The 22,629-nt window shown below is 39.2% G+C and overlaps 2 protein-coding genes across 2 annotated transcripts; one reads left to right on the top strand and one right to left on the bottom strand.

Annotated features, from left to right (window-relative positions):
- Positions 1-612: 612 nt before the first annotated feature.
- On the bottom strand, positions 613-13,504 carry mlx (MAX dimerization protein MLX). Its single transcript, XM_022226068.2, has 9 exons — positions 13,380-13,504; positions 10,983-11,063; positions 8,853-8,951; positions 8,330-8,427; positions 7,823-7,919; positions 6,187-6,286; positions 5,931-6,015; positions 5,698-5,814; positions 613-3,839 (listed from the first exon to the last, which is right to left on the bottom strand). The coding sequence occupies exons 2-9, from the start codon at positions 11,026-11,028 to the stop codon at positions 3,780-3,782; spliced, it is 702 nt and encodes a 233-aa protein (XP_022081760.1). The 5' UTR covers positions 11,029-11,063; positions 13,380-13,504; the 3' UTR covers positions 613-3,779.
- A 210-nt stretch (positions 13,505-13,714) lies between these two features.
- Positions 13,715-21,621, top strand: LOC110974437 (transmembrane protein 169-like). Its single transcript, XM_087140026.1, has 2 exons — positions 13,715-13,955; positions 15,741-21,621. The coding sequence occupies exon 2, from the start codon at positions 15,856-15,858 to the stop codon at positions 16,615-16,617; it is 762 nt and encodes a 253-aa protein (XP_086996152.1). The 5' UTR covers positions 13,715-13,955; positions 15,741-15,855; the 3' UTR covers positions 16,618-21,621.
- Positions 21,622-22,629: the final 1,008 nt, after the last annotated feature.

Here is a 22,629-nt window from a genome sequence, read left to right as displayed (position 1 = left end):
AGTTTCCTTCCTTGGAAGCAGTTTCAAATATAATGAAGAAAAAATCCAAAACGTTTAGAATTTATAAAATTAGAATAGGAACACATTCCTTTTTGGCGGCATCACAAAGTCACTTGCATCAGCATTCTCTGAGTAGCAAGATATTGGATGCCCCATTACGACTGCAAATCCAAAAACAAGGGGTACGTAAAGCACAGGAAAAAAAAAAAAGCAAAAAATTTGGATAGGCTTTTCTGTATTCTGTTGTTACTGAACAGTTCTGATCCAGAAACAAAATAATCAGGTTCAGTGGACTGGCCATGCAGGACTTGCCAAAACTGAAAACACCTAGATTCAATGAATCATCACCTTGACTTTCCCCTGAACTCCCACGACACCGTGTTCATTCATATGTGACACTCATCACCGGCCCATAAATATCAACTGACTCAATGCAGCAACCATGACTCAGGCTAAAATATCCACTTCCTTTAGGCCTGTTACTGCGAGAGCTTTTGGTGTACCTTGATGATCCACTTATCTTTGAATTTTCCAGGACTTGCACGCACTTATATGGGGAAATAACATGACAATGTACAAACAGAACAAGAATGACAAAAGTAAACAGTGAGGTGGTTTACGTTCATTTTTATTTCTGACAGGACTGTGACAGACAAGCCCAAACTTGGCGGATACATTCTTCTAGCCCTAACAAACGATAGTTAGGGCAGGACACTTGAAAATTGCTATGGAAGGGTACCCAACCTGTATTAATTGGGTGCCAACATGAAATAAATTATTCACGTTTTTGATACTTGCAAAGAAATGAGTATATTTGGGGTTCTACTTGAATATCCTACTTACAAAGTCATATTACAGTGCATAAGTTGCTGGACAATGATTAATGCAAAATAGACATCATAATCCTAACTATTATTCCTAAAATCTGCAAGCATTGTGAACCTTCTCCCCAGATATCAAGACGTTTTGCTGAAACACAGTTTTGATGATGACACTTGGCATAAACAGCCACTTAAAGAACAGCATCAGTAGCATTGTAATGTTTCGCCCGAAGGAAAAAACTGAGCTAAAATGGACACCAAGAGTCATCCAGTTCGAGGAACTAAAACCAAATACAATCTCACCCCTGTAATTATCTGTAAGTAAACATTTTGCACTCCCATTTGGTTTAATGTCTTCTCTAGGAATTATTTTACTTTAATTTCCTCACAATTGGCAACACTGTCTAACTCCTGGGTAATTCTGTACTCCCTATTTTTTTTGGCTAAATATCACGACTCATTCTTTGCATTGTGAATGTGCTCGTCACTAACTTTATGGATTGGAAAACTCATCAAAACTGAAATTTTACAAGACCTTTTGTGATATCCTGGGACTGCATAATTTATGTGAGGTAAAATGGTAGCCATGTTAGACCTGGAATATTCCCTCTTAACAATCAAGCCATAAATACACATTATAAAACGATTTATAAGGATGTGTGACCATCCTCAACATAAACTTTCCAATTCAAGAATTAGGGGAAGGGATGGATTTGAAATACATCCACCAAGGCATTACCTGTTGGCCATTTTATATTTATTCATATAGGCACCCTTCCAAAATACTATTCCGGTGACATTTCTTCTAAGTATGAACGGCAAGCACATGTACATGCTCCAAGATGTAAGCTAAATTTGTTGGTCAAGACCCCTTCATGAGCTGCACACCTAAATATTTGATATGTCCAGTAATTGTTATTAAAATGCAATATCTCACACCACAAAAGAAATGAAATAATTAACATTTTCTTTCCTTGGTCAGGATTTCCTCTAGAGGTCAACATGCCTTGGACAAAATTCGTGCAAGTTTGTTCACTGAGTTCAACAAAATCACTTCCTTTACAGTAAACATCAAATTAAGTATGATTTACCCTTTCATTTAACATACATGTATGAATAAATTTGATTGGTCAAAAGTAAAGAATTTATTTTTTTTTCGCTTGCCCAATAACAACAGATCTCCTCTCAACCTAGAGAACTTGAATGCTTGGGTGGTGCAAATCCCAAGTCTCCATGGTGGAATTCTTCAATGCCAATCTAAAGTCTTGCAAATTAATATGAAGTTTGTTTCCTTATAGGGATTGTTTCCTTATAGAGATTACAGGGAAATAAATAAGTCTAGATATATCTTGAACTCATGAAACTGGAGTGTATAATTAAGTGAGCCAATCCACCAAAGCACTTTGAATATCAACGGCCTCATGCTGTGTTGTCACATTTTGCAGAGAAAGACTGTGTCATTTCTTCTTGCTGTAATTTCCTCAAATATCTTTTTTTTTGCCACATGCAGTCAAAATAATAATGAAACAATCCTACTTGTGGATTCCACATTGTTGAGACAATGTTTACAGTCTCAAATGGCAAAGTAATAAGCATGGTGATACCGAAACCTTGTTTAATGGTGAAACTGCTTTCTACCTGAAGACCCTCATTGCAGAATATTGTCTCAAAATGTCACTGATGCTTCAAGTTCCTTGCAGCCCACACACAAAATATTAACATTTCCATATTGTAGAATCTACTTAGACAAAGTTTCTCTTAAGCTTAGAACAGACTGCTGCAACAATCAACTTGACTTTCAATACATCCATCAAATTTTATAATTAATTTCCAACGACCTCTTTTACCATTTTTAATTGGTGTTTTGAGGTAATTTCCAAATTAATGTGGCTTTGATAATATGCATTTCTTGAGTACTTTCAAAGAAAATGACCCCCCCTATCATGCAATAGACAGAAATACAATGAAGTCAAATTTTTAAATAACTTGAAAGCTTTGTGAGACATGTCAATGCTTACGTGCAGCCAGTAACCACTGGCCCAAATGCACCTATCTCTGCTTTAAAAAAAAAGAAAAGAAATTCACGAGTTTCTTACATTGTGTCCAGCAAAAAGGGATGAGGGTAAATAAATTCCATCAAAAAGACGAGTGACGTCAAACAACTACCCTACATGACACTGAAAATGAGGGTAATACTGTACAATATTTAGTGGTCGATTCTGTGAAAGAATTACTTTACTGACAATCTGCTCTCAACTTTGTCTTTAATTACTTTTTAATTTTGAGTTTTCCAACCTCTCCTTGTTCATGTTTCCTGTTGACGTCCTCAATGATATTTAAAACAAGTGAAACATCTAGATATACGTACGCAAACCCACAAGAAACCAGACACAATCCACAGGACGACCACCATTTATCCAAATAGGACATTTTTCTCTTACTTGTTGGTCAGCTCAGCAGGTTAGGAAATCAGTCTCCTTTAGGTCTGCCACCATCTAGCCAGTTACAAAATGCCTCCCTTTTAGTCACCACCAAAAATATATGTGACACTTTTATCTCAGTTTCGCTAACCTCAAACGTGCCAGAAGTATTTTCACTTTCAGAGCTTTGTGAGACACAGAGCATGTCAAAAGCGATAAGTAATGCAGACGTAAAAAAAATATTCAGCACACTGGACGTTCATCACCTGAAGTAATGTTGAAAATTTCATAGATTCGTTAGATTACACAATCTAACGGCACCCAAGGTGCCAGAAAATTTTGGAATTACTCAACAAAATGCAGTTAATTTCAAAATGTATTTTGGAGAATTCATTTTCGAAATCAAGGTATGCTAACTGGTCGTCTTCTCTAAAATGGCTTGTTTTTCTACTGTGTGCAATAAATAATTCCAGAGGACAGAAACAGCAGGATGATCCAAAACTGTGAAGGAACTGTAAGCTTAAGATTCCATGGGTGATCAGATGGTCTGGTTTTGATGAAGTTTCCTCAAAACATTGAACACCAGCTCTCGTAACGTCTGAAAAATAAGCCACAAATATAAAAAGCAATTAAATTCTAATAAAAAATCCTACCAAGTAACCATACAAGGGCAACAATGATTCCACGAGGCGGCAATACTTAAATGGAAAAGAACATTCAATCTGTCACTGAATGAAATTGTTCTTCCGTTATTTGCTTCATACAAAGCCAGAATTAATCTTCTCTATGTACAAGTTGCCCTTCTATTTTCTTAATCCAAAATAAAAGCACAACGCGAACATTTCATGTGGCCAGCCACAACAGCGCCCTCTCATGTGTGCGTAAACCAAGTAACGAAGATGAAAAAACTACCACGGTAAAATAGGTTTAGAACGTAAACTTTCCAGTGACCATAAACAACACAAAAACAAATATCAACAATGTGCAAAACAAAATCCCAAAATGTAAACAAGCAAAATGCCACAGCACAGCTTTACTTAGTAATGATATGTCACTGACAGTAACAACACTTGCTTTAAAACAGTGAAGCCAACTACAGAATTTGGAATGCAACTGTTGTACACTGGTGAAGACTAAAGACTCTGTTGGAATTCTCTCTAGTGGCCAATGGAGGGCAGCATTTATGTTCACTGGGCAGAAGTTTTATGAGCAGGTACAAAGAGTGATTGGAATTGTCATTACACTTAAAAATTGTCTGCTATATTGCCACATGATTGATCCCATTCACTTGGAAGAGGACACACCCTTGCAGGCCAGGTGTTGTGATCAGGTTAACTTGAATGATAAGCGTGCCGGGGCATCTTCAAAGGTTTCTAATGCAATCATAGAACCACGGCAACGAGGTCTGATGGTGTACATGGCCACAAATACGCCCTCGATGGTGACTGGCTAACTCCTAAGCCAGAATTGACTAAAGCAAAGGTTCATTAAAATGACTAATCCCATCACAGGGGCAGTTGTGCACACCCCATCCGCGTGTTAAAAACAAGGTGCAGTGGGCAGAAACGACTCATGAAAAGCTTCATCCACGTTTTCAGACTTTTCGGCAAACCATCCCACCAGCATTTTCTTTTCAGCTGGCCAGAGATAAAAAAGTGACACACAGCATACTATCCTATCCTCTTCACGGGAATGAAGTATTAATTTGAGATTGGAGTCAACCAAGTTTGAAGTCAGATCCGATTTCCCTAGCACTAGGGCAGAGTTGCAGGGACAAACCAGATATATGCCAGTTTCCTTCCCAAGTTCCCTTAATCAAATAGCTGGCTGTATGTGTTCATCCACAACACATTAATCACCTCTTGTGGTCACTCTTCTATTTTCAGGCATTGTTCTAATACGTTTAACCAAAAAAAAAAAATTTTAACAAGGAGACACGACAGTCTGTAATAAAGTTGCAGTTTATAAACGCTGCTCATTAGCGGTCATTTTCCCAAGACTTATGTTAGTCTCATTCAGTTTAGTAACTTTTTAAGACACTATTGATGTCAAGGAGCAATTTTGTCCAAAAATGCCTGGCCATGCCACAAAGGTAATGTCAGGTTACTGGGGTTAACCTCCATTTTATGAACTTTTCTCAAAATCTACTCGGGAGGCTTGGTTTAACTTTCTGCTTGAAGCAAGAACAAGGGCTTGTTTTGGCATAGTTAACAGGTTTACGCACATTTAGCACGAGGCATGCAGACCTCACAGGACCAAATTTTTTTTGAATGCATGGTCTCTGCGTCTGTGCTGGGCATCCGCACGAGTCCAGGTGAAAAGCGTCCCACCGGCCTCTCTCTTCTTTGCCAGTGAGGACGCACTTCAACTCAGGGCGGATACCACTTGACCGTCAATGCTGGAGCACTCCCTTCCAGTTCCATCAGATAACGGACGATGTTTTGGCATCAACGTACCTGTGGTTTGCAGTACTCTTCCAGCCAGCTGAATACACACGCTGAGAGCTCGGCAAAACTGGCGACCGAGATGGAGTCATTGAAAGACTGGAACTGTGAATCCATGATGGCGCGGAACTATTCACCGAGACAACAAACATGAGGGGTGTGAGTCAATAGAGCTTGCACTTTATCAACTACATTTAATTCCGTCAGGATAATTCAATTGACCACAATTTGCTGCGTACACTTACCACATCAAACTTGACCTGGTCCGATACTTGATTCTGGCCTTGTCCCGGTGTGTTTTGGTGAGCTTTCACAATCTGCTCGTAATTACTGTAAGATGAATCAAAATCAAGTTCAGAATCAGAATCAAAATCAAATCACAGTCCTTGGGACCGGTAGCTTGCATCACTACTTATTCCAAGTCGCACTTGTACGATACTCCTGTGTGAAGTTGACTACATGGTGATCATATGGCACGTCAAATTATCATTTACACTGTACCTTTTCATGATCTTGAGGGCCATGACTTCCTTTCTCAGGTTCTCTACCTCTTGCTCCTGTTTTTTCTTCTGCTGTGCCAAATACTGGATGTAGTCAATCGCTGTTGGAAAGCACAACTTTATTATCCACTGAAAATCTCCTGACGAGTACGGACTTTTGCATTTGACAAGAGAAAGAAAGCTAACAGAGCTGAAGGAATTCTTTTATCAGTTCACTAATAACGCATTGCAAGGCATTCGTCTTTCACTTTCTGAAATTTATCAGAGAGCCAAAGTGGTGCCTTTCTGAAAGCAACAGTTGGGATTAATTATAAAGGTACCGCGTAGTCTTCCGCATTTGTTCAGCAGAGCTTATGTTTCTCATTGCTTTTCACCCGTCTTTCCAGGCGAGCCAATCAACAGTTTTTGCTTGAGCCTTACACTGAATTACTAATATAAGTTCATGATGTCACTCGGCTGAGAATTGAAAACAAAAATGGCATCCCGATCTCGATGTCCCAAAATTTAGGTGGTTGTAACATGATAGATTACTTTTATATCAACTACCTGTATTTGTTGAGCATTCATCCTATCAATTTCCAGTTTTTGGGGAGAAATGGCCAAAATTTGCAGTACTAAAATGAGTGCAGACATCATACATTGTGACGGTGACAGTACCCCATGTCACATAGAAAAAAATTGAAAATGGCTCAAATTTTTCAATTACAGTGGAACGCCGCTATAACAAACACGACGGGGTCCACACTAAATGTTCGGTATGGCGGTCGTTCGATATAGCGAAATTGACTTGCCAACGTTTCGTCGCCATGTTGAATAGCGTCCTCTCTTGTCTAACTGAAGTGCACCCTCTTGTGATACTATCATTCGCTGTTTCATGATGTTTTGCCATTGCATTCACGTTTGAGGTTTCTAGAAATGTATCTGTTAATTATTTTTGTTTTTTCATGAAATCTGGAGTTACAAAATTGATATTTAGTTTATCCTAAACGTGGTCAAGCTACTGCTTAGGATCAATCCCTGATGCATGCTGTGGCGAATCTCGGTTGATTTGCAACTGTATAATATTCGGTGGGTTTTGTGCACAAAATAATGGGAGCCAGGACGATGTTCAGTACAGCCGAATGTTCGGTATAGTGGTGTTCCGTATAGTGACGTTCCACTGTATCTGCTCTCATCACAAGTTTCTGGCTGCCACCCTCGACTACAGAAGGATATTTGGGAGTGCATATCTCTGGCGGTCTCAAAAAACATGCTCTACATGATGTTGGCTGATGTTTCAGTTTGAAAACGTCATAAGTGGACGTGAAGCATGTTGAAGGTATTCAAGGTGACTCGATTGTATTTAGCACAAGGGCTTACAGAAAAGCAAGTCCACAAACCAAATAGACCCAGCAGGATTTCATGCGGGATCAAAGGTGAAAACTTTTTTATTAACATACTTTGGTGTCCTTCCTTTTTCTAGAATAAAGAAATGTTGCTTACTTGAAGAAATGTTCATTACAAAGCAAAAATTTTGATAATTTTGATGACTTGATATTTACTGTAGAAACTGTAGAATCTAAAATGATTTTTTTGTTCGACTTTCAGCATCTGATCTAAATGTTTGTCCCAACTCTACCCAAGAGACAGGGGCTTACATCTCTGAAGGATGGTTGCTTTGCTGAGCTTCTGGGAGCCCACGCTGTCCACTTGTTGACAAGTTGGAACAATCATCTGCAGCTCCTCGTAACCTTTCTGCAATCAACAAGACATTCAGTTTGAGTTTTGGAACAGACCGCATAAAGTTGAAATGCTAGAGACACAATCTAGCAGAGTTCTACTGAAGCAAAGTGGTGGATTTTTACAACTACATACACGTATACTTAAATCAAGTTCACTTTGAGTGATTTTTCTAATGAATTCTAAAGAACCTGACAAGGTCAAAGATCCTTGAAAGAAACTTTCTATGATCAAACAGTTCTACACAGGTTTTAAGTGCCTCACTTTTCTCACAGCAAATTACTCAGATCAGGAAAAGCCAGATAAAACCATAATGCACTCATTTTAATTTTGTTGTCAAGTGCGCGCTCGAGACATTACTCACTGCTCATTAGACACGGTGATAACCAAAAGTACAGCAGGCAATTATCCAGTCATCACAGTACCTTTATGGCATCTCTTCTCTTTTGTTCAGCCGCCGTGTGGGCATTCCGCCGTCTGTCTTTGTAATTACGATACGCATCAGAAGTATCGTCATCATCATCTGCGAACATGGGGAAGACCAAATGATAACTGGACCGAATTCTTTTTGTGGAAGATGACCAATATTTAGCATGGACTACGTGTATACAGACTACAAGTCCTATCCCAAATCTGACACTAAGATATAATGCTGTACAGTTATGGGCTGCGAAGCTTGAGGGTGTGGACTTTAGACTAACAGCAGGAAGCTGGCGATTTGGATAAACAGGTGCAAATGCATGCTGACGATGTCCAAGTATTCTACGGAGGACTGGAGTGAAAGACCTTGACCTCATGTGGAACAATGTCACTGTGGAGGACCACGCCTCAGAGTTTTATGTGGTGAGTTTTCACATGGGAATGACAAAACAGGAAAGTCCTGTCACGGCTGAAGCAATTCTAAGACCAAATGACCCAGTGCATGCCAACTTCAGATTGTCTTGTCACCTGTCAGCTGAAGTCCTCCATCGTTCAAGCCAGGCAGAGAAGAGGTACTGTTCTGTCTAGACGTCTGACCCGATAAGGGCAAATCGTCATCCTGCATACCTGATGCATGGAAATGAACAAATCAAAAGCACATTCCAAACTGGCAAAGGAAACGACAATATTTGATAAGAAAGTTCATACAAAGATATCATGCAAACCAAAGGGAGTGATTCTTTTTTGAAAAGGCAATTAACAAAGTATTTTGGCATGATTACACTCGTACATAAACTGAAAAATATCAGTAAGTTGACAATGGCCTGAAACGTGCATTTCATGCCTACATACCCTTCGCTAGCACCCACTAAGTTTAAGAGATCAACAACTTACTACATGCATCCACTTTTAACATGGGTGCCGTGTCTACAATACACTTGGAATACATGTTACATCCCCAGATGTTAACCCATCAATTATCTTCAAGAATGAATTTATAAAGGTATACATGACTGCAGCAACTTAGGTGGACATTTCTACATCAAAGAAGCGACATGTAACAGTTGTACATGTATGCTAGGAGAAGTGTTGCTTGCAAACCTCGACAAACCCTTTTCAATTTTTCCCTTTTTTTAATGCCTGGAGATTTCAACAATCATTGTGACAGTTGCAATAGACTGATGATGCAATAGACTGATTGCACCCACAAAATCACGTGACCTATAGTTGTTATCAACCCCACAGCAACGTGTCTTTTGAGTAATTCAATTTTGTTTTCATACTCTCTGTTTGCGCGTATAGATTTCATTTAGGCAAATGTTATGGCTCCATTTCGTTGCATTTAATGAAATTACAAATGAGAAATAACAAGAATGGAAAACAGCATGAGGATTACATTTTGGGGGAAAGCTAGCATGGACGCATGCATTAATCACTGAAGTATCTTCTTTTCGGAAAAAGGATGCCAGCTTACTCGTGTTGAATAGCAGCTCTTTCCTACGACACCACTTTTTTTTTGTGCTTTGGCGTTTCAAGGTGACGTATAATATCGCTCAGTCCCCCATGGTCCCCCACTATACTAGCTAAGCTATATAATAGTATATTTGATATCTTGCCAACAGTATTGACAAAACATTAAACTGCTCCCCCTTTGAGGATGCAGAAACACGGTATTTTGCTTCACATTCTTCTAAAAATGTCTGTACTCTGCCAGCGGATTTCTGGTTGCACTTCTCCATGATTAATCAGCCCGTCAGCATAGACATAGCAGATGGATACAAGCACTCTATGTACTCACGCTCACATCCATGACATCGCGTCACGGTTGTCACATGCACACACACACTATGCATCCACACTGGTTATGAATACATGTAGGCTCGTTCACAAATGGCAATAGATTTACTTTTCTTTTCCCATAATTACTGGACCATGCATACAAATAAAGATTTTAAAAAAGTCAAATTAATTTATACTAAACGACAAAATAATGAGGGAGTTTTTTTTGGGGGGGGGGACTCACAGAAGTAAACAATGCCATCATTTCATTCATTTTTTGTCCCTGACATGCCAACCTTGTTCCCATTCGTACGAACTTGCCCTGCTATGAATTTCAAAGGAATGTGCACACTGCCAATGGAGTTGAGGTTGGTGTCCGCATCTTGGTTGCGGCTTGAAATTACACACAAATCTACAGGTACGGTTGTGGCTGCACCCAATTTCCTTACAGTCTCGCATAAACTGAAGCCGCAGCCAAGCGATTTGGGCACAACCAGGACATACCTGGGTATGTGTTGTACGACATAGGATGAGGACAAGTGAACTTCTCAGACAATCAGCAGAAATTTTCAAGGCTTTTTTAGATTTTTTTTCTCCCAAAAATTGGAAAATCAGAACATTCCAATTTTTAGGCCTTTTAAAACTCAAAAATTGGAACAGTTCATCTTAAATCGGAACAGTTGGCAGGTCTGCAACACCCTGTCAGGTAAACAAAAACGTACACATGTACAAGCATACACTACTGCATTTAAAGGTGTCTCACTCCCATAAGCAAATTAGTTAACAGAATAAGCAGCTGTTGGCTGCCAAAGACGCACGACACCCTTTGCTTAAGGGCATCAAGAGTTCATTTGTCATATGACTATGTAGTGTACTTACTTTGGTCAAAACTAGAGTCAGCAAAGCTGGAATCTGTGGCCGACATCTTGACAGAAAGTTAAGGCTTACCCTGCATGAAGACTTAAAGCCAAACCATCATTTAAATGCACATTTCTGTAATTAGACATTGTGGAATTGTCACTGTGATGCATGGTGCACTGTTGGGGACAGCTTCCACTTCGTTTGAAGTATTTGCAGTTTAGCAAATTGGTTTAAAAATCTGGGCAGTAATGATACAATTTGAGGTGTGCATGTCATAAAGGTTGCATGGGTATGCTGTGATACGGCATCAGGAGGCCCAAATTGAGTAATGAAATGAAATTTATGGCCCTGAGAAAAGTTGTACCTCAATGAGAAAAAACACTACTAAAAGCCAACATTTCAGGCACCATAAAAATGAATTTGTGGACAGTATATCTTGTACAATAAGAAGCAGCATTTCACAGAACTGTGACCATTAGAAAAAAAAATGCCACGAACATGGCCTTCACGTGGAAACTTTTTTGGTATAACTTACTGAGACTACGAACAGCCAGTAAACTGTCAAAATTGTTAATTATTGGCAACTGTCATTAGTGTTACTTCGGCGAATTGGAAATTTTACAGGGTCAACCAGGTCGCGGAAGAATTTGAGATAAAAAAGTCCCTGGCAGACGGCCACTGTAATGTAAAACGTAGCAAAAGGATCATAAGAGTAGGTCAGGGCATATTCACATGGCCTTGGTTTTCCCGCACAGTCCTGTACGAGATGTATCAAATAAAAAAAGGAAATCCTACTTTAAATGGTTACTTTGGCAAAGCTACAAACTTGGTATCATCTCAAAGTAGAGAACAAACGCTTTCCAATGATGCCTCATTCATGATTTTACTGTTTTTTGATTACAGTCACTTTGCCCCAATCCAACTTCGCCCCATCCCCACTTTGCCCCATCCAAACTTCGCCCCATTTCCACTTTGCCTGTTGGTGTTCGAGCGTGTTACAATTAAGCCTCTTCATGGAGTTATAGAAAACTCCATGGTCGAGTTCGGGTGGCCTGTTCTTGATATGGATTTCGTGTTCTCATGCTCGAACGGTGGGAACACGACCCAAGACACTGTTCTCAGAACAGGATCACACACCACCTCCTCGTCAGGATTTTACACGAACACACAGAAAAACCTGTGAGAACTGATTTTTAAACAGCTGCAAAAAGTATCGACATGGCTAACAAAGCCGGAGACAATGGAAAGTTTTGCAAAATTAACATTAATAATTTCCATGACAGACATGATTTTTTTATAAATGGAAATTAAAGAAGTTAGCCCAGTTATCTGACATTAACTCTCGAAAACTGCACAAGGACGCTGCCATGTTGTATGTTGCTTTCCACAAATAACCATCAGTTGTAATAACTGGTTGTACGTTCCCGGCATTCAAGCGGCCGACCCGCGAACAACAAATCGAGCTGTTCATGAACAAACGAGAACATGCCACCCGAACTCATCCTATGGCATTCATGGTGAATTAATAGTTGGACTTGAATTGGGTTTATTTCTCATCCTCTTTATTTTAATTTGATACAAACTTCTGTACAATATGTACATCGTTCTGGTAATTGTCACTGCCATGCAGTACATCTGGTCATTTATGGGAAGAATATGAAAAATGCATCTCCCATTTTGTAGGCTGCTTCTGACATCATATTCTCAAGCCAGCGCTAAACAAGATTCGTACTGAATGGTTCAGCGGCTCCTTACTACATAGACGGGACATTTCTTAGTCCACATCCTCCAAAACCAACTTGCCTTTAAAATACATATACGGATGTGTGGCTAGGGATGGAGCGGGAGTGAGAGTCCATGCCCCACTAGTGGGGCTAGCATAGGCCATGTTTTACATAACATTTCCCTGAGCAAGTTGTTTTAATGGGTAGGATAGGCCTAGGGCCTACCTCTGACTTGGCTGGGAAGCCTACTCAAACCGTTGTTTTTTTATTTGTTGCATCATGCTTCTCTTTACATGCTTAAAGCTGAAAGAAACGAATGAAAGATAACCAGTGGGACGAAGTAGAAATGGGGCGAAGTAGAAATGGGGCGAAGTAGAAATGGGGCGAAGTAGAAATGGGGCGAAGTAGAAATGGGGTGAATTGGTTAGGGGGGGAGTGACCGACACCTCCAACATGTAGGCCGACTTCAACTGCAGGCACATTTTCCGCGAATCGTACAATGTACATCATACATGTACCCCCAGCGCACACAGCTGTACCGCCAGGTAACCAAGTTTTGAACGCATTTTTCACAGATCCCTTCTCTGCTCCATCATGAAATTTTTTGCTACGGACACCCTTTGTCACTATGAGATATTGAAAATTACTATTTTGGGAACAGAAATTCCAATACTTGGGGACAATGGTTTACCTTTTATCTGAAGATATCGCTCCCGTTCTCCATGCATGCCGCCATTTAGAAGCGTTTGTTGAGAATTGATGACCTCTGACTCGGATCTTGACTCTACCATATCTCGTATAGGGCTTACTTTCTATCTGTAGTAATTGTAAATTCGTAATAGCGAAATAATCCACCACATTGAGATGGTTTATTATTTATTAACCATGCTCTTTGTGTGAACCCTCTAAGTTTTCTACATATTTCCCATCAAATGGGATTCTTTCAGCTCAAGTATACCTCAAACCTAAAACAAGTTCAACCGTTTTGTAGTTTGTTAGAACCCAAGTTGATGTTAGTCCAGCACGTACGTACAATGTACATTACATGTGTACGTACATACACGACGACGGCTAGACTAGATACGCGCTCTGCGATCGGTCCGGCAAGTGCCGCTACACTGACACTTCATTTCAACAAATCATCCGTGGTTGCTCACTCTTCGATAAAAAAAAATTAAGGCCTTCTCCGTTATATCCTACCAAGTGAGAACTTCATTTAAAATCACAACCAGGGAGCTTCAGCAGTGTGGCTCTGTCGACGGTTAAGGTATTTTTGTCAAGTTTGTACTAAAGTTTGGATACAATAACTAACTTTAATACTAGCGTAAATAATTCAGCGGGCCTGTGTGAATTGATTGACGGTATAGTTGCAAAACCAATCAGACTTGACAAGAAGTGCCGAAATTATTAGGGCCCTGGCGACTATACCGTCATAGACGTTACATATACACCGGCCAGTTAAATCATTGTTTAGGGAATGAGTTCCATGCCTGGAGATTACTTGAAGCTCTGAGTACAAACCATATGAGACTGGTCTGAACTATACTGAAGTGTTTTCTTACGAGGCCTAAGTACTACGCCCATCATTTTTTCCCATTTACTGTGACTTTCGAGGGCTGTAATCATTTTCTGATAGCCGGTAAATAAGGCCTATGCACATTATTGCAGAAATACAGAGAAACCTTATTGCTGAATTTTTCTACACAAACTAGACCTAGCATATTTTAATTTTAAATATTTTAATGTTAAATATCATTTAGGAAGAGAATTTAAAAAAAGTCAAAGGTAAATCATTTCCACAGGTGTTTGTTTACATTTTGGAGAAGAGAATTTGAAACCAGGAAACAAAACATACTTTCAGGGTCAAATGAATCTGTAACATATATTTTATTTTACAAGATTTTATCTCTGCTTTTGTAAACCCGGCTAAAATTTTGTGAGATATACTCTCAAAATGCAGTTACATTTGAAACTTCTCAAATATTATAACAGTTACCAATTTTGATAGGGCTATAAATGGTAGAGATTTTAAGATATTTATATCAGCCACCGATATGAAGTTTCAGTTCGTAAACTTGATGTGAGAAAATTTCAGATTATTGATTATAAATGGCAATTTATTCTCTCTGACTGATAAAATAATTTCAGAGGAGTTATTTAGCTGGACTCCCTATGACCAGATCGCCTCCAAAAGGAATTACATGTTGGTTAGGACAATAAATGTGATTTTCTTTTCTGTTTTTTTCCTTCACCTTATTGCCTGATTAACGTTAAAGATGTGACTGCTACTTGTTCAAGATTTTAGCTATTCATGTACATGCAAAACTTTGGTCAAAGTGATCTACAACAGTTGTATGTTATACTCCTGCCTTTTTCATGGATCCTGAAAACCTCACAATCTCCAGTAATTTATGCGGAATTTTTATAAATCTGAAGGTGCTTATTTGTATTTTACGTGATCAAAGTCACTCTTTTAGGAGTTTTGAAAAATGACATTTGGAGTAGCATTTTGGTCCATTTTGTGAAGAACATGCCTTAAGCTGTACAATCATCCACGGTTATTTACTATTGTTGCAATGCAAACATTACCTCTGTGACAAAACCAATGCCCCTCCAGACAGGAAGCAATCAACCTTGGCAACAAGCATAACGGATCATGTTACTCAAGTTGTGGCCAGCAGTGTAGACAGTATATGTACTTAAATTTTCATTTAATTTTTGTGTATGCCAAAATGTAATGACCCAAATAGTATTATTTATTCAACACAAAACACACACAATAGAATATTCATTGCAGTATGTGAACACGAGAGCGGGATTACGTTGTAGACTGGTGCTGTGCATTCCTGTGACTGCACATGGTAAACAGGAACTTTTACCACAAGTAGCACAATACAGCTTCTACCGTGCATTGAATCTGTCCGTTGTGTGTTCATGTTTACCAAACGTGAAAGAGTGAAAAGAATAGATTGAAAAGCTTCAACTGTTGCAGTGTTCATTGAGTAATAATAACTTCTAAAAATAAATGCTGCATTTTTCCCGCCATCCACAGGGCATACATTCCCGACTCCACGGATGGTCCAAGCACGATGACTTTGAGTTTAGGATAGTGTGTTGGAGATACTGGTCGCAGCCACAGCTTTTCATATTATTATACCACGTTCACCATGCCAAAGACGCCCTTCAGGAAGCATGTCAAATTTGTAAGCATTGATAATAATGGTGCCAATGGTCCAGAGAATGCGGTACGAGATGGACAAGTGAGTGCCCAGTCTCAAAGGACAGAGTCCCCGATTGGAGGAGGCCCATCCAGTTTCCAGACGGAAGAAATAACAGAGATCCGTGTTGAAGATGAAGATGGTGTGTCTCAACCGCACCGCTTTCATCCTGACCACGCAAGGGAACATTGCAGTGAATGCCACATGCTGGGTAAACCCCACAAACACCAGCGAGTAACCGCCACTGATCAAGACGATGATGATGAAGACGGCTGTATTTACAGTCCTCAGCAAGGACCCCACGTCATCATCCTGACGTTCCTTTGCATTCCATTTGTCTTTGCAACAGCTCTAGTGGTAAACACTTACCTGGGCATTCTTACCTGGTACAACATTTTCCTTTACTATTACGACGACAGAGGATGGATTCACCGCATCGTTGTCTGTCCTGTTCTTATCCTGTTATGTCCTCCCGTCATCCTAGTGACAGCTCTGGTCGTCTCCTTGTATTCGTCAGTCAGGCAACTGTCATGGTATCTCTCTTCATGGCGGACCTCAGTGACCGACCTGGAGAAGGGATTTTATGCATGGCTGTGCCACCAGCTTGGCCTACCGAATTGCTCGCCGTACGAAGTCATCACCCTAGACGACTACGAGGAAGATAGCTTTGGGAGGACCACATCATGCACACATGCCGTAAGCCAAGTATAATTCTGAAACAACTCTCCCAGGGTATTAACAGTGCTCTCGGTGTGACACATCATCACACTAAAGCAATAAAGCATTGGCGGAAATGGCCTAGACCGCTCAGTGTGGTACATATACATGTACAGGGTATGTCACCCAACCCAACAAATTGAGTCTGAAGGTGAAATGGCAGTGTTTTAGGAAAAGACCTTTTTGACAGATCCAGTTTGACAGAGATGAAGCAAATGCCATCGTTGTATTCATACAGATGTCAAATTGAATCATGTAACAAAGTCTTGTACCAATTTTAGAAACATTAAAATCATTTCACTCACTTTGAAACACTTTGAACATACATGTGCAATGTATGCATGTACTTCGTAGGAATGTAATTTGTAGCATGTATTTAAGGTCGGTAGTAACAAGCATGCACTTTTAAACCTAACAGTCCCGAATCTGCCAATTTCACTCTGATTTCACATCCACCCTAGGGGGTGGGCATACAAAAAAAGACATCAGGCAGCTTCAGGCAGATTGGAGCTGTATGCTTACCCTGTAAAGTCAAATTTAATTTGCGACTGCACACACACACATGCACCCACACCTGCATGGAATGCCCAAGAGTGTTTAAATTGACACTTTACCAGTAACCGCTCCAAATGGCAGGGAATTACTTGTAATTAATCAGAGTAGCAGCTGTCATATTGCACTGATCAATCAGCATACAGGTAGAGTATATGCATACAGCATCATTTCACAATACACTATATATGAATATCCACCTTGCTTGAAGTTTACAAGTTGAAATATTCTAATATGCAGGTACCAGTAGGCCTATAGTGTACCAAGCCTTATGTTTTAATGTACATGTCTTCATGTAGAACTTCACCTCTTTCGTGGAGGCCTAATGTATTCACCCCTGACGTTCTGAATGTACAGTGTATTGGTGTTTGAAGTACCTTGAACTGTTTTAATTTTATTCACCAGTCTTCTGGGTGGAAGAAAAGCAAAGCTCTGACGTGACGCTCAATTATCATGGTCCATGGCTATCCACAGTCAAAGTGGATGTACGATTCCGTGTGTGCAAATGTACAGGCTGCTGTGCGTGTGTTGCATAGTAATGTGTAGGTGGTATTGTTTTTGTAAATAGGGGCAAATCCTTGCTCGCATGCTGTAAACCACTCAGCACTTGTACAGCACCGTAATATTCATCCTACGGAAAGCTCATACAATCTACATTGTTAGAGATTAACTTTTCTACACAAAAATAACCATTTGTGACAAATGTGAATAGTTAATGCATGATTTGTTTATTGTCGTATGGATTTTTCTTTTGGTTAAGGTCTATGACTTTCCATTAATAATAATAATAATAATAAAATTATTATTTATTTGGGGCAATTGAACATACAACGAAACAATCACAAGACACAGCAGGCCATCCAGGAGAACATTAAAGGTTAAAATTAAATGTCGCCAAAAGGCGTATGCCTCCCAAGACCCAAATGGAAAGGTAAAACAAGAAAGAGCACAACAAGAAATATTCAATATGAAGATAAAAATAAAATAAAAAATAAATTAAAATTTGGGGATATTGGAATAGGGGAAATTTCTCTTTTGTAACAATTGCAATTTATTCATGGCTTGCAGTTTTGAGGGAATTTCTTTAAACAAAAATGAACTTAATGGTAAATGTGCATGTACAATATTCATATTATTGGCATATTTTTGACTGCAAGTAGTAGTAATTATATCAATTCTGTCTCCAAATTGTTTGATAAAGAATCAAATGCAATTTTGGTGAGTGTTAATGACTTGATAGATTGCATTGTAAAGCTAGGGGGAAATCACAAAGGAAGTGTAGACATTCAGGGACGTTATTTTCAGTCAGTCATATTGGAAAGCAGGGTATCTATCTAAAGTGGAAAATAAAAACGTACTCATAGGTGTCCATATTTAAAAAGCACCCTGGCACCTACTGGCACATGGCATCTTGAGTCTCACTGCAGGAATACACAAAAGCCTGAGTGCTTGACTTTAGTCAATGCTACAGATACATAAAGTTAATCCTAAAGTTAACTGTAAACTTGTGTTCCCTCCACATCCTTGATCCTCAATGTCGGTAGAAAGTGACTTTGGACATGGGCATGCAACTTCCTTCATATAAGCTGATGTTCTCTTACAGTGTATGTTGTTACTCTCTAACTCTCTGGGTTACATACCAAATTGAAAAAAAAACACTTTGCAGAGTCCTTTTAGTCAACATTTCCTCGTTTTTTTCAGATTGCTTAGTTGTATGTATTTTTTATGGAAAACCCGAATTTACTGCAAGCATGTATCATGCATTGTCCAGCTTGTGAATTGTTTCCAATAAATTGTACCATCGCTCAGAGTTGCAATGACTGACTGAACTCGAGTCTGACCTGAGTCATGAAAATTAATGACTCGTTACAACGCTGCCATTGCCAAGGAAAGAAAATCAATAAAATGCTGGACTACTTGTATAACCTCGACCGTAGTTCACTGCACTATTTCTTATTTATTTATTTATTTATTTTGTTTACGTTTACGTTCACGTTTATGTATGCATCAATTGTATGCTGTGTTACATAACAGTGTATGTCTGTCAATGCATGCATGTCTTGCACTCGGTGTACTATTGCATGCAGTATCTGTAATTAAATTTTGGTCACTTTCTTCATATGGGGTAGCGCGGACAACCAGGAGTTTCACAAAATTGCGGATAGCAACCACACCGCGCCAATGAAAACAACCGCAATGAGCACACGCGTACGTACTGATCAAAGAAAAGATTGCGTAACCTGATCCTCTGCTACTGTGTGTGTATTTCGGCATGGTCGCTGTTTTAACCGGCGCGCTACCTGCCATTTTGTGAGAATCCCGGATGTGCGCTCTGCCCCATACATATTGTGCATGCATACACACTATGAATATTTGCTGGTACGTGCAAAGTGAACCTGCATTGCAAAGTTTACTTGGAATGTTAGTGTCTGTACATTTCTATTATCTTGTTTGTTTTTATGTTCAGAAAAAGGCAATTGAATACATTTTCAAGACAGTATTTCTGAGAAAATGACTGATTTTAGTTTTGTAAAGTACTGAATGCTGTGAAATATGTGAGACAGCTTTGGATTTCATATTTTTAATGAAATGATAAACATGTACATGTAATGGGTTATTGGTGCTTCTGTACATTAAGAAAATTGTCCAAAAGAGGCCTTCACCTACATGTACATTGTCTCTACATGTACATGCACGTTACATGCACAAGTTTGCAAGTATTGTTGCATTATTTCATAAATAATAGTTGGGAGGTCCGTTTGGCAAATGAATCGGAATTTGAAATTCATGAAAATCATGAAAATGTATGCGCTGTTAGGTGACGGAGGTGAAACTGAGTGGAATAAAACATTTAATCTTTCACTGAATGAATTCATTCTTTCTGGTACAGGAATATTATTTTTTACAATGGCTGAATTTTCTTTTTGTGTACAAGTTACGGTCATGTTGATGTTCTGGCGTAAAATTACTGCCAAAGTTGCCATATTCAAAATCCTGGGTGAATAACTGACAAATTTTTAGTGAAAAGCATACTTGATTTAAAGATGGTCAGGGGACTAAACTCCCTGTGAAATTAATCTTTCTGGCAAGCTGTCAACTTTAAGAAACAATGAAAGAAAGCCATTTCCAAAGACTGTCTAAAATGCAATTGTGAAAAATTGCCATTTGAAGTGCATGCACACATGTGCGGTTACTTTAATTAACATCACGTAGCTGACTTCAACGGAACGTGAGAACGTGTCCCGGACCCTAAATTCAAGCACAATTCAAAACGTGACTTGGCCACTGTTGATCCGAAATCAAAATCTCAGAAAATTGCTTTTCTCAGAATATACAGTAGGCCTATTCACCGCAGTGAAATTTTGACTAATTTTGTTGCCTCAAAACAAAATGCATATATGACAAATGATGGACCGTATCTCCAAATGTTTTAAGTGCAAGCAGACCTGATGCAGCCAAAGTGAATCCCTTCTTGATTATATTTATACTTTTTCATAGTGCAGGTACGTGCCATGAATTGGCCTGAATATGTTATGGCACTTTCATTAAGCAGATGGCGGGAATTTGTTCAGGCGTTGCATGAAAAGAAAAGATATTAAATGCCTTGTTAAATGTTATCTTTTCTTGGTCTCGAGCATGCAATGTTTTGACAGATTGTTTAGGCCTTCCAATCTGTATTTTAATGATAAGTTTCTGAGTTGGAAACCTATTGCTTTGACCTGGCTACTTGGTTTTTTACAAGTCTGCCAGAGATGCTGATCTTCGTGCATGTTCTAACACCTCCTGTACACGTATCCTTCTGAATAATGTACACATCAAGGATAGGATAGGCATTAATTGTGGTTTGGAGAAGCATCACTATTGTGTAAGGTGAGAATGCCTCAAATTGCCTTCAAAATCTCAATTTTTGCAAATCAGAAGTGCCTGTTGGAGAAAACGTACAATGTAGGGCCTACACATTGAATTCAATGTATGTGCCTACACTATACATGTACCTGTATTCATTTGATTCAATTCTGCATGAAATTTACCTCCAATGTTCTACGCATCTGTAATCCGTGCATGTTATCAATATGTCCTAATTATAAGAGCAGTATTTCACATGGAATGTGCACAAGATGGGAACAGATTTTTGGAATGAGATGATTACTTAGATTAGATGATGCATATGCTGTTCACAAAGATGGTCACAATATGCATGTACACGTAAACCGTAGGTGGATGAGTTCCGATGAGGCTTGTGTTCATGTTACAATGCAAATTGAAATCTAATCTTAATACTCTCAACTTCGTGACGCTGTATTTTGAGTAATTCATTTCAGGTCTTTTACATGTAAGTACATTAATTTAATGTGAAAGTAAGCATTCAGACTTGTTTCATTATATGTTCATGTGCAATGTCATGAAACTGTCAAACAGTGTAAATAAAATCAAAATCCAAACACATCGATCTGTTTTAGTAGTTCTCTTCTCTGGAAATCACGTGGATTTGTGCCATTATTTTAGTTGTTTTAGCAGATTCATGCTTGTATTCATTGCCACATGTAGTGCGGGAAACAAAATGAAATAACTTGACATGAGTGTCGCTATGTAGTGAAAAGGGAATGACTAGCGGTCACAACAGGAAATATTAAACACTGGCAGTTAAGAAAGAGAAATCTTTCCCAATTGTGCTGGTCGTGAATTGCTGCTTCCTGTCCACAGCCCTATGTATTTAAGCATTAATTAATTTAATAGATCAAACTCAGTGACATCTCACTCTGGATCTCAGGACTGACGTGTGCGCAAAATGTTTGCCGCATTGTTGGGACCAGCAGAAAATGAGCGAATGCTGAAAGTGATCCAGGGTTTTAGTCATGTGCAAGTTGCCTGCTTGTTTTGGTCCTTGGATAGAAAGGCTGTTGGACTGCATTCCCTCAAACTGTCACCTCCAGTTGAAATATATCTGCGTTGTACACTTTCTAGCAAACCTGATGCACCTGAATTGGGTATTGTGTGCTCATCCCCTGAGAGAGCCACTGAAAATGTGCTGGTGTTCATCAAAGCTGGTTCTGGGGAATCTCTTGTGGCCACTACTCAGTTGAAGTGGTGCATGTTGGTAAAATTATGAAAACTTCTGGATGAATAGCCTACATGCATGTAGCCTGTAAAGGACGGGGGCACTCCCTAGCCAACAACCCCTACCCACTAGAAATTAAAAAAAAACATGAAACAAGAAAAGAGAAAAGAAGGAAAGGATAGAAGAAAGATGCTTGTTTTAAAAAATATTGCAGAATCGACCTAGTGGTTTGTTAATACTGTCAAGCGCTTTACTCTCTTTCCGAAGATTATCCTCCCCTCAAAAAATAGCCCAATGATGCGCTTGGTTGAATTATTTTGCACTTTCGGGGAGAGATAAAGTATTTTTGAAACAATACGTAAAATGTCACTGAAATTACTTTGCATAGGTGAAAG

This window comes from Acanthaster planci, linkage group LG08 (assembly GCF_054643075.1).
Source record: "Acanthaster planci isolate LZ-2023a linkage group LG08, COTS_SCS, whole genome shotgun sequence".
NCBI lineage: Eukaryota > Metazoa > Echinodermata > Asteroidea > Valvatida > Acanthasteridae > Acanthaster > Acanthaster planci.
The sequence above is the reverse complement of the archived record's forward strand: the minus strand, read 5'-3'. Positions and strand labels throughout refer to the sequence as shown.

Excerpts from the sequence above, each read along its gene's own strand:
- mlx (XM_022226068.2), bottom strand. The coding sequence starts at position 11,028 with ATGTCGGCCACAGATTCCAGCTTTGCTGACTCTAGTTTTGACCAAA. Across the intron at positions 8,952-10,982 it reads TGACTCTAGTTTTGACCAAA|GTATGCAGGATGACGATTTG; the intron begins GTAAGTACACTA and ends TCCATGCATCAG. Across the intron at positions 6,016-6,186 it reads GCCCTCAAGATCATGAAAAG|TAATTACGAGCAGATTGTGA; the intron begins GTACAGTGTAAA and ends TTCATCTTACAG.
- LOC110974437 (XM_087140026.1), top strand. The coding sequence starts at position 15,856 with ATGCCAAAGACGCCCTTCAGGAAGCATGTCAAATTTGTAAGCATTGAT.